A 19,041-nucleotide genomic window follows, 5' to 3' on the forward strand; every position below is an offset into this window, starting at 1 on the left:
TAGAAAATGAAGACAATGACCCTCATTCATTCAACAAATCTAACCAATATTCAGGGAGTGCTATTATGTGCTCAGACTGTCCGGCACTGGAGGTACAATGGTAAACAAAACACAGGATGGATTTTGCCCTCACAGAGCTTGTATGAGAGACAGATACCAAATAAACACATGAGTAACTAATAACAAATTGTATTAAGTGCTAGGAAAGAAAAATGCAGGATGGCTCTAATGTAGCTCAGGAGATCAAGGAAGGTTCCTCTGAAAAATGTTACCTGAGGTGAGACCTGAAAGACGAGGACTGGTCAGGCCAAGAGTGGGGAAAAGGTTGGGAAAAGAGAAAAACGGCGCACAAGAAGACAGAAGAGGCATCTGTGGCCTTGAAGTGACAGTGTGGTCAAACGAGGGAGAAGAATGGCTCAAAATGAGTGCGGAGAGGCTGGTAGGCAGGCCGGGGCCAGGTCACATGGGGCCCTGTACCACGGTAAAAAGTTTGAATTCTATTCTAAGGGCAATGGGATATCAGTGATGATGGGTTTTAAGCAGGGAAATGACCATGTCATTTTTAAAAGACCACTCCACCTGCTGTTGCACTGATGCAGAATTAGGCAGACCAGTTAGAAGATAATAGTAGCTTCAACCAAGGAGAGCGCAGAAGAGGTGGAAAGTAGTGATTGCCTTGAGAAATATTTTGGAGATGAAATTAACCTAGTACCACAACATTCAAGTTCTCTTTTCCCATTTACACCAACATCTAGCCCATAACTTCCTGAATTCCAGACTCATTAAGAGCCCTCCAGACATTTCCACTTGGATGTCCTACAAACAACTCAAAGTCAATATATTCCGTAAATGAACTCATCATCTTCCCCACCAAACTGAGCTTTCTCCCATATCCCAACCTCAGGGTAAGACAGCACTATCCACTCAGTCAGGACTTCTTCCTTCTCTGCCAAACCTCCAGTGGCCACCAACTGCTTTTGAACCTGCCTTCTAAAATGTCCACACCTGTCCTTTTCTCTCTGTTCCCACCTCCTGCTCAAGACCAGGCTTTCATTTCTTGCCTCTCCAACTCTGGCCTTGCCCTCTTCAATCCAGCATTCATACTGCAGCCACACTGAACACAAAGTAACACTGCTTAAACTCCTCTGGCTGCTCCCGATTGCCTTCACAACAAAATTCAAACCCTTTAGCATGGCCTACAAAACACATCAAAATCTGGCCCCTGCACAGACCTCTCTGCCTCACTTCCCTTCAGGCATCCTGAGCTCCCACTGGACCAAACTCTTCGCAACTCTAATCATGCCATGCTGTCTGCTGCAAATGTGACTTTACACATGCTTTCTCCTCTCCTGGCCAACTCCTGCTCAATCTTCAGATTCTGCTCAGATACACCTCCTGTGTGAAGGCTTTCAGGACCCTGATGCCTCTAAGTTGGATTAGCTCCTTTGTGCTTGGCCTGGCAATCTGGGTAAGACTCCATCACTGCCATCGTAATTCTGTTTCTCTAGGTAGAAGATGGGGTTCCTTCAGGGCAGGAACCAAAGCCCAGACTAATGACCTAGCTGAATGAATAAAACATGTAATACATTATTAATTCCAGTTCCCTACGAAACCCACATTTGTTAAAAATCAAAACATGAACCATAACAATGTGCTTGGAGCTCAATCTCCCCTATGAGAGGTGATCTTTCTCAAGTGAGTTCTACCCTTAGGAGGAACCCAAATGGAAGGGAGAGAAGGAAGGGGGAGGCACCCTTCCAGGCAGTTCTATCAGCCACTCGTGGTTACTGATCAGGAGCAAAGAGACATCTCAGCAGAAGAGCCCACACACCCGACATCCGACATTCATTACACACCACTCCAACCCCTCTCTGAACACACAGGGTAAAGAACAAACACATAAATCTGTACACCTTGTACAGCTACACTCATCTCTCAGTCCCACCTCCACCCGACTCCTGTGTGCCTCTGCACGTGTGCTCAGCCTCTGCTCTCCCACACTTCAGTGAACAAATGCCTTCCCCTGCTCTGCTTAGCCTGTGTCTAGATCTCTTCCCCCACTAAGCATAAGGCCCACCTCTTCCGCAAAGTTCAGGACATCTCCAGCTCACACCAAATTCCTACCATATTGGGCAGCTGAATCAAACAAGCAATATTTATTAACTGCCTCTGATACATTTAGCATTTAATTGTTTTGATTGTTTCATGAGCCTCAATTTTGGTTTCCTAACAGGATCTGAATCTCTGAGGTTGGATCCCAGGAATCCACATTTTTAAAGCATGCCCCAAGTGATCGTGATGCAGACTTATACTGGAGATTCCTATCTAGAACAATCTGATCACAATCAACAAAGCTGGTTTTTTAAAAATATGGGTTCCAAAACCACATCCCAGACTACTAAATAAAACACTCTGGGCTTGTCATGGAGTGCCCAACAGAGTTGCAGGAATTACAAACTGGTTGAATTTGTTTATTATCAGATACCTACCTGTCCTGAATAGTCCCTACTTTAAAATATTTGGCACAGATAGTCAATATTTAGATTGCAGGTTGGTGATTAAGCCTAAAACATGGTCTCTGGCTATGGGCTGAAAAATTATTTTAATTAATATGAGAAGATGAAGGTAACTGATTTGTTAGATGGGTGGGGTTGAATGGTTGTTAGAATTACTTAAATTTTTTAAAAGTTAAAAACAACTACCCAAGGAACGACTGCAGATGGAAAGGAAGGGCCCTGAGGGTTAGGGCGCGCCAACTTCACCCTGAGATCAGACACTGTTAGTTCACCCAAGGGCACTCAGTACTCTGAGAAACCAACTTATGCCATTTAAACACACAAAACCCGGAATGCCAGTAAATGAGATGTAATGGGAAATATACAGTTCCAATTACTGGAACAGTTACACCAGGGCAACATCCCCACCTTACACACCATTCCCCATTCCAAAGCTTTTGGAAATCCAGTTTAGCAATGAGAAGCCAGAGTTTCAGCAAAGAATGACAGTAAATGGTGGTGGAAGGTCCTAGGAGCTTTGCCATCCATGATGCTGTAGGGCTTGGAGAGCCTGGGTAATTTTCCATAGGGCGGCATTTCTTAAAACTGCATTTCAAGGGAACTCAGCTGTGCCAGGCACCACCCACAGATATGGAATAATTATTTTAAAAAATAATTCAAAATTATTTATTTATATTAAAACTAGACATAACTTTTTTTTTTTTTTTTTTTTTTTTTTTTTTTTTTTTTTTTTTCTCGTACGCGGGCCTCTCACTGTCGTGGCCTCTCCCGTTGCGGAGCACAGGCTCCGGATGCGCAGGCCCAGCGGCCATGGCTCACGGGCCCAGCCGCTCCGCGGCACATGGGATCCTCCCAGACCGGGGCACGAACCCGTATCCCCTGCATCGGCAGGCGGACTCTCAACCACTGCGCCACCAGGGAGGCCCTAGACATAACTTTTTTAAAGCTATTGATACCTGACTGTAATAGTTTTTTCCTTCCTTTTAAGAAGTTTTGTAAAACAGAAATATAGATCAATCGAACAGGATAGAAAGCCCAGAGATAAACTCACACACATATGGTCACCTTATCTTTGATAAAGGAGGCAAGAATATATACTGGAGAAAAGACAGCCTCTTCAATAAGTGGTGCTGGGAAAACTGGACAGGTACATGTAAAAGAATGAAATTAGAACACTCCCTAACACCATACACAAAAATAAACTCAAAATGAATTAAAGACCTAAATGTAAGGCTAGAAACTATCAAACTCTTAGAGGAAAACATAGGCAGAACACTCTATGACATAAATCACAGCAAGATCCTTTTTGACCCACCTCCTAGAGAAATGGAAATAAAAACAAAAATTAAAAAATGGGACCTAATGAAACTTAAAAGCTTTTGCACAGCAAAGGAAACCGTAAACAAGCCAAAAATACAACCCTCAGAATGGGAGAAAATATTTGCTAATGAAGCAACTGACAAAGGATTAATCTCCAAAATTTACAAGCAGCTCATACAGCTCAATAACAAAAAAAACAAACAACCCAATCCAAAAATGGGCAGAAGCCCTAAATAGACATTTCTCCAAAGAAGATATACAGATTGCCAACAAACACATGAAAGAATGCTCAACATCATTAATCATTACAGAAAGGCAAATCAAAATTACAATGAGATATCATTTCACACCGGTCAGAATGGCCATCATCAAAAAATCTAGAAACAATAAATGCTGGAGAGGGTGTGTGTGGAGAAAAGGGAACACTCTTGCACTGCTGGTGGGAATGTGAATTGGTACAGCCACTGTGGAGAACAGTATGAAGGTTCCTTAAAAAACTACAAATAGAACTACCATATGACCCAGCAATCCCACTACTGGGCATATACCCTGAGAAAACCATAATTCAAAAAGAGTCATGTACCACAATGTTCATTGCAGCTCTATTTACAATAGCCAGGACATGGAACCAACCTAAGTGTCCGTCCACAGATGAATCGATAAAGAAGATGTGGCACATATATACAATGGAATATTACTCAGCCATAAAAAGAAACGAAATTGAGTTATTTGTAGTGAGGTGGATGGACCTAGAGTCTGCAATACAGAGTGAAGTAAGTCAGAAAGAGAAAAACAAATACCGTATGCTAACACATATATATGGAATCTAAGAAAAGAAAAAGAAGGTCATGAAGAACCTAGGGGTAAGACAGGAATAAAGACACAGACCTACTAGAGGATGGACTTGAGGATATGGAGAGGGGGAAGGGTAAGCTGGGACAAAGTGAGAGAGTGGCATGGACATATATACACTACCAAATGTAAAATAGATAGCTAGTGGGAAGCAGCCGCATAGCACAGGGAGATCAGCTTGGTGCTTTGTGACCACCTAGAGGGGTGGGAATAGGGAGGGTGAGAGGGAGATGCAAGAGGGAGGGGATATGGGAACATATGGATATGTATAACTGATACACTTTGTTATAAAGCAGAAACTAACACACTATTGTAAAGCAATTATACTCCAATAAAGATGTTAAAATAAATAAATAAATAAATAATAAAAAAATAAAATATAAAAAAAGAAGTTTTGTATTTTTTTTAAGACAAATGTTTTAAAGTATTCCCAGGGGTCGCATAAGAATGGCGTTCTCTGCTTTTCCACTGCTACACTGGCCTCCTCCTAGTGAGGAGAAGATCTGTATGCACCAAAGTCTCTCTTCTTCAGGCAACGCTGGGCCAAATGACAAATGCCTCCCTCTGGTCTCTATGCTGAGCACTAGCCTCTTTTGATATCATTACCTCAGACTTATCACAATTAAGTTAGATCCCAGCTTAACTGTTCTCTTTCAATATACTTTTTAATATCATGAAATTTGGGAGGTATCAGATGTCATAAGCAGCATTAAATCTTCCTTTAGGGCCTTGGCTATCACTGTACTTTATTATGCGTGCCATGACTTGAGAAAGGGTGGGAGGTATTTTGTCAGAGTATATTATATCAACATGTTGATTTTTATTAGCACAAGGATCGTCGTCATTCCACAGGCTGGACCCAAGAGTTCTGCTGTTAACATTCATCTCTTCCTAAATAATAGTTCTTTTCTCCCACAAATTTTTCTATAAACTACAATGCCTGTTATAGCTACATTATACTAAAACCTAGTAGTAAGATAATAGTATCTGATGTAACACTCAAAATGATGTATTATTTTAAATTTAATATAATTGTAGTTCATGGCAGCCTCTTTAAATATACCATCATCTTCAGGCATTTTCTTCGGAACAAGATGTAAAACCCTGTACCAAAAAGCAAACAAAAGCAGTAAATATAAAGCTGCCTATCTTTAAACAAAAAAATTCTTCCAAAGAAAATTTAAAGCCTTTATTTCAGGAACCACATGTGATGCTGCATTCATTCATTCAACCAACAGATGTTTACAGAGTAGCCACTAATGGTGGGTACTATAACAAAAATGATGAAGTGAGCTGAGATGCTGCCCTCAAGGAACTTATATCGAGGCTAAGCACCCAGGATCAAATAGGCTCTGAGCCTAAAAGCATTCTGGGGAAAAAAAATCACTCAGCTGACTTAAAAGAAACTTGATATATTTCAGCCCTGATTACTTTTATCTTCTTTTCATGAGAAAAAAAAAATTTGTTGTTTAAAAAAAAAGTTCCTCACAGCTTCCAGAGTACAACTCAAACTTCTGTGTTTAGCACGAGACCCTTGCTGATCTGGAATGCCCTCACCACCTCTGCCCACCAGTTGATTCATCCTTTCACTGTCGCCTTCTCAGTGAGGTCTCCTTGAACTCCCTCCAGCTCCACTTTATCCTTGGGCAGAGTTAATTACTGCCTGCTCTGGTCTACAGAGGCATCACACTGTAATTATTTGTTGACTCACCACTCTCTCCAGCTAGACTGGGAGCTCACTTTCTGAAGACAGGGACTAACTTTATTTCCTTCGCATCCTGAGTCTCTGGCCAGGTGCTAAGAATGGAGATGGATGGATGGAATGAGGTGAATCACAGAAACAGAGAATCCAACTTATTCCAAACATTGTATATTGGATACCATGTTTGGATTAAATAGGTCTTTTTTCCCCTAGAATTCTTGCCCAAATGTTTATACTTAATGAAAGTAAAAGATGACATTAGTGATGTTAAATCACTAATTTTGAATGCTGGAGGATATGTTATTTAGGGAAGCTCTCCACTGCTTTACATATAAGTCTCTAGATGGCAAAAGTGAGGTTTCTTCTCTGTTGGGTCTTTGAAAATCAAAATGAAACAAACAGAAACAAAATAAAACAAAGTGAGACTAGTCTGAGTTGACTCACTGACTGTATTTCCTGCAGCGATCCTTTCTTCAATTTAGGTTTGTAATCATAAAATAACTGGCTTTGGAAGGAGATAATACACTTTAGTGATGAACAAACTTAATAGATAGGCTAGGTATTTTATTTTTTAGACTTTAAGGGATTCTAGGTTCTAAGCTTTTGACTCTTAATCACACATGGCATATGGCTCATAACACAGGCTAGATGCCCTTACTTGCTACTTCACTGATCCATTTTCCTTACATGCTGCTATCTGCACCCACAGGATCAGATTAAGATTTAGAGCAGCAGGACTACAAGAAAAGCATATCTAACTCTATGATAAACATATCTAACTTCAGCTGGGACAGGGGTTCACCTTCCCCTGTTCCGGTTTCCTGAATGGACACTCTCATCTGGGGGGATGCCACCTGTGGTTAGAGAACAAGATAACTATTTGATCTGATGGTAAGAGCAGTTTACCGTATTTCCTCTGTGGACACCAATGAGTAACTTCCACATGGATATCACGGCGCAGGATTCAAGCATCTGGTAAACACTGAATGAGTACGACGGGCCAGGTGTGGGTTAGGTGCTGGTGACACAAAGATGAACAGGACACTACGTGGCTAACCCAGGGAAGGTACTGAAGGTGCGGACAATCCCAACAGAACTCAAGTGCTTGCAGCAGTTGAGGGTACAAAACGTTCTGTGAGCACACCGAGGAGGAGGTGCCCCATTCTGTCTGGGGAGAGTCATCACAGTGTGTGGGGTGATGGAGAATAACAGGAGACAAAAGTAGAAAGAGCCATATTAAGGTCCCCCAGTCCACTTCTCATTAGTCACACTTTCTTTAGGCAACTGCGTTCACTTCCAAGGCTTCAACAACTATCCCCACAAGTCAACAACTTCCAGAGCTGAGATCTCAGCTCCAATCTGTCTCTTCACCGCAGGCACTCACCCTAACCTACCTCAGAGCATCTATTTCTGTTTGTCTCAGAGGCACCTCCTCCAAGCATCACGCTTACCTCCCCAGACTTCCTCTGCCTTTATTCCGATCCTCAGGTTTCAGAGTCACTGTCCAAATTGAACCTCCTTATCCCTCACCCCCAAGGGGCCACCAAGTCCCGTCAATCCCACTTCCAAGCCCTTTCTCAAACCACCACGTCTTCTCTGTTCCGCCATCCTCTCCGTTCAGGCCTACACCTTCCCCCCCTCCACCGACTACAACAGCCACAAAATCTAGTCTGTCTACTCCAAACTCTGTTCCTATTCATACATTCAACAAATTGGATGCAAGGTACGATGGATACTACAGCAAACAAGACATACAAAGTGCCTGCTTTATGAAGCTTTCTTGTTATTTATTCGTTCTAGCCAATTCCCTTTTAAAAATTAATCTGGCCATGGCACATACTGGCTTTAAGTCTTCAGTATCCTCCCACAGCCTACATGAGAAACTCCTAGCTGTTCGACATCTGGCATATGCTACCCTTCCAAACTCTTGTTCTGCTCTCCTCTCACAGGCCCTTTAAACTCCAGGCACAAGCCTGATATGAAAAGTGCATGTTTCTTCAGGCTCTGCGTTGGCAAGTGTTCCTTCCTGTGCCTGGAACACTCCTTCCTCTGGGGTAGGAATTCCTACCCCAGAGATTCTGAGTTTCCACGTCCAAACATAGCACTCATCACACAGCACAGAAATTATGTTTAGAAGTCTGCTCCTCCCACTTAGCTGTGAGTTCCTTAAAGGACTGCATGAGAAAGCAAGAAGGATGCACATCAATCTGGAAAGGTGAAGAAGCAAAGGTTGGGAAAATCGGGAGAGGCAGCTCACACCTCACCTGATGGTCTGTCCAAACCAATTACTTTGTGAAACACTCTGTACCTCTCTGGGCTCCGAGGACAGAGCTTCCTTTAGGGGCGTGTTTCCCAAAGTACGGGACAGAACATCTTTAAGTAACACCACGAGGCAAGCAGCCCTTCTCGTTCCTTTCAATGTTTCTGATCTGGCTGGAGAAAAACACACAGCTGTGGTGACTGGTCTCACTTTAAATTCAAGACCACTCAGTCCAAATGGGTCCTTAGCGCTGCCCAGCAATTCTCTATTTCTTCTGCTCACTCACCAGACTATTTCATGCCTTTCCTCTCTCTTCACACTCACTCATAGCTGATCTTTCTTCTTATTTCACTGAGAAAATGGACAAAACCAGAACACCTTCCCCAAGTTCCTGCCACGCCTGCTCGAGTCAGTAATCATTTATGTTGCCGTTCTCCCCGTTATTAGGGATCAACTGTGCTCCAGGTAAAGCCAACCTCTCTCCACTTGGGCAAGAGATTCCATTCCTTCTTGCTTACTAAAATCACTCTGGCAAGTCTATCCTCTCTCCTGTTTCACCAATCTTTTCCCTCTCTACCAGCTTATAAATATCATCTAATTCCTCTAACAAAAAGAAAAAAAAACGAAAAAAACAACCCTTTCAACCCTCTTCCCATTTCAGCTACCATTCCACGTCTCCCCTTTCTAGGAGAACTTGCAAATAGTTGTCTTAACCCACTGTCTCCAATGCCTCACCTCCCATTCTCCTGGAACTTATGCAATCAGACGTTCACCCCTCCCACTCCTATAGATTGCTCAAGTTCACCAAAGAGCTCGATTACTTAAACAGCATTACACAGTCGATCATTCCTTCCCCGAACACCTTCGCTTGGTTTCCAGCATATCATTCTTTTGGCTTTCCTCCTATTTCAGTGGTCACTCCTTCTCAGTCTCTTTTGCTGGTTCCTTCCTGTCGCCTCAATCTCTAACGTTTGCGTGCCTCGGACGTGGTCCTTTTCATCAACACACATACGCTCCTGGCTTTAAATACCATCTACATGTGTAACTCCAGTCCAGGGAGACTCTCAACTCTGGACTCACATATCCAACTGACTATTCAACAACCCTACTTACATATCTAGGAAGCATATAAAAACCTAACATGCCGAAAACCAAAAACTTGACCCTCCGCCCCCAGGCTGTTCTTCCCACACTTCTCCATCTAAGAAAACTGAAACTCTCTTTCAAGTTGCTCAGGCCAAAATGATTAGAGTCATCACTGACCCCTCTTTATCTTATACTCCACATCCTCCTGTTACCAAATCCAGTATACCCTACCTTAAATGAAAGTAGAACCTAATCACTCCTCACCACCTCCACTGTTACCATCCTGGTCCAACACACCATAACTCATCATTGCAACAACTTCCTGACCCCTTCTATTTTCAACATTATCAGCCAGAGTGATCTTTGTATAATCTAAGTCATGTCATGTCACTTGACTGCTCAAACCTTCCAACAGTTTCCCATCTCAATCAGAGTAAAAATCCATAATGGACTATACAGTCGATACAATCCAGCCACCCCTTACCAACTGACCTCATCTCCACCCACCTTCCCCCTTGCGCACTCCACTCCAGCCACAACGGCTTTCCGCCCGTTCCCTGAACACACCTCCCACCTCAGGGCCTTTGCACTTGGTCTTCCCTCTGCCTGGAAGATTTTTCTCCCCATTATCCACATGGCTCACTCCTTCACTTTCTTCAGGTTTTTGCTTAAACGTCACTTTCTCAGTGAGGCCTGTCGTGATCATTCAATTTAAAAAGGCAACTTCCCTCAACCCCTCCTCCCTGAATTTTCTCCATCACATTCATTATTCTCGAACATACTGTTTACTTTGCTTGCTTTATATAGTTTAGAGTCTGTCTCTCTCTACTAGGGCTCCCTGAGAGCAGAGACTTTTATTTGCTCTGTTCACTGCTGTATTCTCAGTGCCGGGAACAGAGCTAGAATACGGAAGTGGCTCAAAGGGCTGTATGTTTAATTTGTAAACTGAGAGATTCTCGGTTTGCTGGTAGAATGTCTTCAATACTTAACACTTGCTAATCCCTTTTTAGGGCTCAGCACTTTAGCAGGTAAAAGCCTCAAGTAAGAATTTAGTAACATTAGAAACATTTAGTAACATTGAAATGTTTTGCTTTCATTTTATTTTAAAATTATTTTTATTTAAGGTACTGGACTTCTATTCTCCCTTATAACAGTTATTTTTAATTTAACACACGTTTTTAAGTTTAAAAAGTGAGCTGCTTCTAAGAAAAATGCTAAGAAGTTATAGTGGGAACTGCAAAGAGACATGGCAAAAATAGTGAAAGTGGTATTTGAATGACTGGAGTTTAGGAACTCTCTTAGGGTAGGGTTGCCAGATAAAATAAGGACACCCACTTAGATGTGAATTTTAGATTTTTTTTTTTAGTGTATGTTCCAAATATTGCATAGGACACACACTAAAATATTATTCGTTATCGGAAATGCTATTTTAAATGGGCATCCTCTTTTTCTCCCCTAAATCTGGCAACCTTACCTTAGGAGAACAAAGAAATTGCACCCTGCTCCTGGTCGCATCCATTTTTCTCTACCAAAACAAGCTAGCTCTTGTCTTATCTACGGACTGCGTGGCTTTTATGCCTCAATAAACCTGTCCCTGTGGGAGAGTACTGAGGCCTGACGTCTGAAAAATCCAACTGGCAAAGGCCCACTGCGCACCTTGAGGGGGGAAAGGTTTGGCAGCTTAGAACAAGCAGTCCGGCCGCATCTGCTCGAGAGGGAGGGGGTTCCAGGCCCCCTTTCCCAACCTCTCAGGCACCTGCTCTGCGGAGGCCGAGGCTTGGCAGCTACTTTCCGGCCCTTACCAATGTTGCCTTCGATGGAGAGCCTTCTGGGCCCGCGCCCCGCGTGTAGACCCCTGGAGGGCGGCACACCCTCGAGTGGGCGCTCAGCCATGGACTTGGAGGATGCTCGCAGCAGCCTTAGATATTGCCGGCCGGCGATCATCCCACCCATGATTCACGCAGCGATCACTTCCGCCGAGAGCACTTCCTCCCACGGTGTTCAAGCGCTCCGGCGCGCCGCTGACGTCAGGCGAGAGTGGGTGGGTTGAGTTGGCTTGAGGGGAGGAGCCAAAGGGACCACTCTGTTCTCGCGATGTTTGTAATAAAGTGTTGCAAAAAGGAAGAGTCCTAATGTGGGGAACGGGAGAGTTTAATGGCAATTGGAGTTGGTACCGCGCGGTTCGCCCCTCCGTTTCTGCCCACTGGACAAACAACGTTTAAAACGACACATAAGTCAAGAATTCCATCACCTTTGCATTTCTGTATCGCTTTAGAATAAATTTCATAACTAAAGACAAATAAAAATAATTGTAACTTTAAACGAGCTTTTTTTCCCCAAGTGTTTGTTGTCTGGCTTTTATCCTAACATGGGAAAAAATTGGACAGTTTTAAGTAGGAAAATGATGCAATCTGATGATTTACACAAATTAACTTTTTCCCATTCCCTGTAACTTGCACCACAATGCTGGCACCTTATTGAATAAATTAACAAATTAGTTTGTCAATTACACCCCCACCTCTTATTTTGCCTCTTGAATAAAGTTCACTCAATCTATTTGCATCATAGCCAAAAATTCCATGAGAATAAAGAGGGTGGCGGCTTAGGGACTATGTGTGGAACTCGTTTAAACCAGATAGATTGGGTTCTGTGGGGGTGAACCATGGCGGGGTGAGGAGTGGGGCGGGGTGGCTGGTGGGGATTCAGAATAGGGTTTGTAAAAGCTTGAGAAGAGCAAGGGTAGAGAGAGATTTGCTGGTGTATAGAACTGGAGTCTAGCTGTTGGTGGAGAATTGTGTTCTGCAGAGAGACAGGGACAATTCTGAGCTGCTGCCAGACTGGCTTTTTCCTGCCACACTCCATGGTCATAATGACTTCAGAACTAAGGATTTATGAAATATTGTCAGAGGGTGCATCCACCTTCCCCGCTTGACTTCCACAAGAGTCAGACCAGGAGTTAACAGGCAATCTGGCATTCGGGCGGCGCTCTTAGACATGGGAGTTTTCAGGAAACCAATCTGATTGCCAGAAGGTTTGGAGAGGGGCTGGTGGCTGGGACTGTTGTAGGAACAAATGGGGCACAAGAGGGTGGTCATGTCCCAGGTCTCGGGTGAGTCCCTGGGACAGGCTGCCAAGTGAGGGTCCTTGACTTCTCGCTGGAAAGAATTCAAGAGCGAGATATAATAAAGTGAAAGGTTTATTTAGGGAGATACCCACTCCGTAGAGCGGGGGCCATCTCAGAAGGCAAGAGCACCAGAGGTGCGGGGGTGGTTAGTTTTTAAGGGCTGGGTAACTTCATAGGCTAACAAGTGAGAGGAATATTCTAACATCTTGAGAAGGGGTGGGGATTTCCAGGAATTGGGGCACCACCCACTTTTGGGCCTTTTTTGGTTGGCCTTGGAACTGTCATGGCACCTGCGGGTGTCATTTAGCATGCTAATGTATTACAGTGAGTGTGTAATGGGTCTCTAGGTCTACTGGAAGTCGACTCTTCTGCCATCTTGGGCCTCGTAGGGTCTAATCGGCTTTTGTGGTATCCCGTTCTTCTTAATGGCTGTGCCATTCTTTTAATGACTGTGCCCTGACGCCTTCCTTCCTGTCTCAGGGTAACTGTTTGCAGAGCAGGCACAGGACCTTTTTCCTATATTGTTGTTTATATGGGATGGCTGAAGTGACATTTGTTTATCACATTAAGCACAATCTATTAAAACACAGATTGCAGATTTATTTAGGATAAGCTGGGTGGAACGCTAAAGGATACTGGAGCAGCTAAAGTCTGTCCCACCCCCCACTCCCTCCCCCGCAGCCACCTCTCTGTAGAAATACTACTTACATTTCTCTATCTATGTAAACTCTGACTTGGGAAAATATTCATCCAAAAAAGTTTGAGAGGCCGTCTGCACCCTTATGGTTTCCCTTGCCTTCATTGCCCTCAGGGTCACTGTGAAGGGTAAATATGGAAGTTGTTGGCAGGTTTAGGTGCAGACAGGCAACTAATCTGTTCCTAAAAGTTAGAGCACCTAAAAGTCATTTAAAAAAATTTTACAGTGAAGTACAATAGATAGTGAAGAAAAGAGCATGTATTCTAAGTGTACAGCTTAGTGCAATTTTCACAAGCTGAGCACACTCTATTACCCAGGTTCAGATCAAGAAACAGATTACCAGCATCCCCAGAATCCATTTCCCCTACCAGTTACTACCCCCAAAGGTAACCAATAACCTGACTTCTAACAGCAGACATTAGTTTTGCCTGTTCTTTACATAACTGAAATCATGTAGTAAGTACTTCTTTCATTCAACATAATATCTGTGAGATTTATATATGTTATATATGTAGTTGTAGTTCATTTGTTCTCACTGCTGTATGGTATTCCACTATGTTGTTATACCACAATGTGTTTTATCCATTCTACTCTTTTCTTTTTCAATTAATTAATTTATTTGGCTGCGCTGGGTCTTAGCTGCGGCATGCGGGATCTTCGTCGTGATTTGCGGGATCTTCTAGTTGCAGCATGTGCGATATAGTTCCCTGACCAGGGATCAAACCCGGGCCCCCTGCATTGGGAGCATGAAGTCTTAACCACTGGACCATGAGGGAAGTCCCCTTATCCATTCTACTCTTGATGGACATTTGAGAGTTTCTAGATTAAAGCTATTATAGATACCATTGCTATGAATACTCTTTCTTCTTTTATATAAATTTATTTATTTATTTATTTGGTTGGTTGGTTTTGGCTGTGTTGGGTCTTTGTTTTTGTGTGCAGGCTTTCTCTATTTGCGGCAAGTGGGGGCTACTCTTTGTTGCGGTGTGCAGGCTTCTCATTGTGGTGGCTTCTCTTTGTTGTGGAGCACGGGCTCCAGGTGCGTGGGCTTCAGTAGTTGTGGCACGTGGGCTCAGTAGTTGCGGCTCGCTGGCTCTAGAGCGCAGGCTCAGTAGTTGCGGTGCACAGGCTTAATTGCTCTGTGGCATGTGGGATCTTCCCGGACCAAGACTCAAACCCATGTCCCCTGCATTGGCAGGCGGATTCTTAACCACTGTGCCACCAGGGAAGAAGTCCCGCTATGAATATTCTTGAATACGTCTTTGGTAAAGTTAAGTACACATTTCTCTTGGGCATAAGCCTACAAGTGGAACTGATGTATGCTGGGCTTCAGTAGATATTCCCAAAGAGTGTGCAGTTGCACAGTGTTTGTACCAGTAGACAGCGCCACCAACAGTGAGTGAGTGCGCTGGTTGTTCCACATTCTTGCCAACAACTGGTATTGTCAGCCTTCTTCATTTTATTCATTCTGCTGTATAATGGTGTCTTGCAGTTTTTTTTGTTTTTTTTTTTCTTTTTTTTGCGGTATGCGGGCCTCTCACTGCTGCGGCCTCTCCCGTTGCGGAGCACAGGCTCCGGACGCGCAGGCTCAGCGGCCATGGCTCACGGGCCCAGCCGCTCTGCGGCATATGGGATCCTCCCAGACCGGGGCACGAACCCGTATCCCCTGCATCGGCAGGCGGACTCTCAACCACTGCGCCACCAGGGAGGCCCTCTTGCACTTTTAATCTGCATTTTCCTGATGATTAATGAAATGGAACATTTTCTCGTATGTTTATTAACCATTTCAGTAACCTCTCTTGTGAAGGACCTGTTCAAGTCCTGTACCCAGTTTTCTGTTGGCTATCTGTCTTTTACTTACTGTTATTGCTCTTTGTATATTCTGGATATGAGTCCTTTGTGAATATTTTCTCTCACTCTGTTCCTTGCTTCTAAAAGCTTTTACATTTGGGGGATGTATAGTGTTTAGTGTAAAGTAAGAAACTAAAATGTCTTTTGCCTGTTAGTTATCCCACTATTATTGATGATCCTTCTACTCCTCTGTATTTCTTTATGCTTGTTTTATTATGTTTACCATGCATAAAAGTTCAATATCTTTCTTGATCTTAATTCCAAATTTCCAGGAGAGAGACTCTGATGGGCCCAGCTGTGGCCAAAAGGTAAGCTTTCAAGGAACAAATGTGAGTGTTGGAGCCGCGCCCCAACGTGCACAAGGAAGGAGGGCGATTAAAGGAATTGTGCGGAGCAAAAAGGGAGAAAAACTGGTGGTGGTCAGTGCTTCCTGGAAAGCGGTGATATGTTGGTGAGCAGAATTACGTCCCACTTGCCTGGAGGAATAAGGTCACTCCCTGCTGCTGCGGGATTGTCAGGCATCCGCTGGAGTTTATGAGTAAGAGTCGGTGTTGTCCCACGGGACTCCAGTCCTTCAGCAGCCATTCCTTCATCCAATATTTGCTGAGCATCTGCTATGTACTAGACACTCTGCTTAGTCCTTAGAGAGCGCTCTGAAGTGCTGCTGACAAGTACACTGATCCGTGTGACCAAAACGCTCTGCAACCATTAAAAATGGGGAGATAAACATACACAGATGTGACCCTGACTTGCTTCTGCAGCTTGGTGTCTGGTCAGTTATATTCTCATCTACATCAAAGATATTCTAACATACTGGATTGTGCTAACTCAGTTTGGTTAAGCTGGGAAATACGCTTCCAGAATCTCCTTCCTGACAGGGCTCTGAGTTCGAGTTGGTCAAAAGAGGACCTGGTGGAGATTTGGAAAGTAGAGTGGGAGCCTCAGCTGCTCTGAGGAGATCTCTGTTGTCAGACACTGTGACAGACAGATGTGCCCACAGATAGATCCCAGCTACTTCTCAAGGCCTAGTGACTCCTCTCTGATCCTCCCACAGTTCCCTTCAGACCTTCACTTCCCCAGCTTGTCCCACTTTGGGGCAGTCTCGTTCCTGAAATAACCCCCTTATCCCCATAATGTGCATGGTGGCTCTGCTCACCTGAATGAACTCTGACTGATAGACCTAATCATAAAAGGAGGCATATAGGGAGTGGTTAAGAGTGTGGATTCAGACAGCTAGAGGTGAGGATTAAGAAAGATAATCCACGTGCAGCATTTAACACACCTGCCACACCGTTACCAACCAATAGGTATTACGTAATAAGTCAGGTAATGCTAGCATTACTCAGTGCCTGGGATGTTATTTCTATTTCGTTGACTTCCTATTGAATTTACACTCTCCTCAAGCCACTGTAACCGATCCATGCTCTCCTGTCTACTAGCATAGAACTTGCCTTTCCCTGCAGAATTCTAGGACAGCACTTACTGAAGTGGGGTAAGATCAGGTGGGGTAGGGAGGGTCATCCTCCCCTTCTCGCCCCACATGGAGACTCTGCCGTGCCCCCCCCCCCCGCCACAGCAGGCAGGGTCAGCTCTCCACACTGCCCTGGCGGCATCTCTGTGCCTGGGCATCCTACCGCCTCTTCCCTGTGCTTTCTCTCCCAATAGCCTGTGCCTGTGGCTCTTCTTTACAGGGCTGCCCTCAGCCTACTGGAACCCTTTTCCTGCACAGGAGGAAAGCCTGGGACTTTCTGTCCCCCAGGAAGCACCTTCACTCATCACTGATATGTGACCATGAAAGCCTGGCTCATTGCCTGCAGTAAGGTTTATACTCCAGGGCTCTCAGGGGACCAGGCAGAAGCCACCCTTTTCTGTCCTGCCTCTCCCACTCTACCCACTGATTTCTACCGAGAGCACTTCCCTAATAAATCTCTTGCATGTGAGTCCTCATTTCAGGGTCTGCTTCTGGGAAACCTGTCCCAAGACATAAATCCTCTAGGGGTTTTTTAAAGTATGCTTCTTGGGGCTTCCCTGGTGGTGCAGTGGTTAAGAATCTGCCTGCCAATTCAGGGGACACAGGTTCGAGCCCTGGTCCAGGAAGATCCCACATGCCGCGGAGCAACTAAGCCCGTGCACCGCAACTACTGAGCCTGCGCTCTAGAGTCCATGAACCACAACTACTGAACCTGCGAGCCACAACTACTGAAGCCTGCGCACCTAGAGCCTGTGCTCCGCAGCAAAAGAAGCCACCACGATGAGAAGCCCGCACACTGGAATGAAGAGTAGCCCCCGCTCGCCGCAGCTAGAGAAAGCCTGCGCGCAGCAACGAAGACCCAACGCACCCAAAAATAAATAAATAAAACAAATACATTTATTTTAAAAAAAAGAAAAGAAAATATGCTTCTCTACTGCACCCCCAGTGGGCAAGTGCAGGGATGGTGGAGGAAGAATGTCTGACATTGAGGTCCATGTGCTTCCACTGGGCTCCACTGTCTCCAAATGGGTGTGTCTGGGAAGAGCAGGTAGGCTCTGTTCAGGAGCATCAAGGATGGGACCTGGCCAGGTGGCAGGATCAAAGCACACACCAGGCAGGAGTAGGGACTTAGTTCTGCCAATAAGTAGCTGGGCAATCTAGTTAACTAGCAAACTAGCTACAAAATGAGAATGACACTAGTACCTGCCTCATAGGGCTGTGGTGAAGGATTAAATGAGAAAATCCATGGAAGCTCTTAACCTAGTGCCTGGCATATTATAAGCATTCAATCAATGTTAGCTGTTATTATTATCCCGTATTTTCTCATAGTGTTTTGTGGGGGCTTCTATTTCACCTCAAATCGTTGTCTTATATGTATGTGTCTGTCTCCCCCTTTATGCAGTGTGAGCTTGATGGGCAGGAATCATCTTTGTGGGGTACATAAATCCCATTTGGCCTCATCCAGTAATTGTAGATGCCAAAAACTCAGTAAATACTTGTGAAATTAAACAGACTTGACCAAGGGCAGGGAGTGGGTAGCAAGTAATGAGAGAGAGACAGAGACAGAGAGAAAAGGAGAAGAGGGAGGGGGAACAGGAGTGCAGGAAGAGAAAATATTCTTCTTGGGATGCTGCTCCTTTTTTGATTAGTTTTTGGGACAAAATACAACTTAGTCCTCAATGACAAAGGACCTCATAGAGATCTTAAGCCCACTACGACCATCCTTCACCTAAGTTTAAATAGCATTGCGTTTGAACCACTCACATGTTACAGCCTATAAGCCCTGCGTTTCCCTTTCTGTTCACAGTCTCTAGTGTATCACCCTTGAGTACAAGGACTTACATCTCTGAAAGCCCTTGTTTCTTAAGCCTCCTCCCTCCAAGAGTCATCTAGTCCTCATTCTTACTAATGTTCAAGATAAAGGAAATAAGGTGGTATAGCAGAAGAAGCACTAGGTTTTAGCGTCACATACACTTGGATTTTAACCCTGGCTCTCTGTGATCTTCAGCAAGGTGTTAACTTCTATGAGCCTCAATTTCCTCATCTGTAATAATAGAACCTACCTCTCAGGGTCATTGTGTGGACGAGAAATAGGTGTGAAAAGCCTTTAGCATTGTGTGTGAGAGTCAGCCCAGGAAAATAAAGAGCCCCACACAGAGAAG

General features: G+C 44.2%; 1 protein-coding gene across 3 annotated transcripts in view; it reads right to left on the bottom strand.

Moving 5' to 3' along the window:
- The window catches only part of DGUOK (deoxyguanosine kinase), a 36,316-nt gene extending 24,598 nt beyond the window's left edge, over nt 1-11,718 (bottom strand). For all 3 annotated transcript variants that reach the window (XM_082641763.1, XM_082641762.1, XM_082641761.1), the window contains exon 1: nt 11,539-11,718. Coding sequence is in view for 2 of the 3 variants with exons in the window: in XM_082641762.1 (XP_082497888.1) it covers nt 11,539-11,689 (151 nt within the window). In the remaining variant the exon portion in view is untranslated. The remainder of the gene's footprint in view (nt 1-11,538) is intronic.
- Nucleotides 11,719-19,041: the final 7,323 nt, after the last annotated feature.

This window comes from Mesoplodon mirus, assembly GCF_964341445.2.
Source record: "Mesoplodon mirus genome assembly, chromosome: 14".
NCBI classification, from domain to species: domain Eukaryota; kingdom Metazoa; phylum Chordata; class Mammalia; order Artiodactyla; family Ziphiidae; genus Mesoplodon; species Mesoplodon mirus.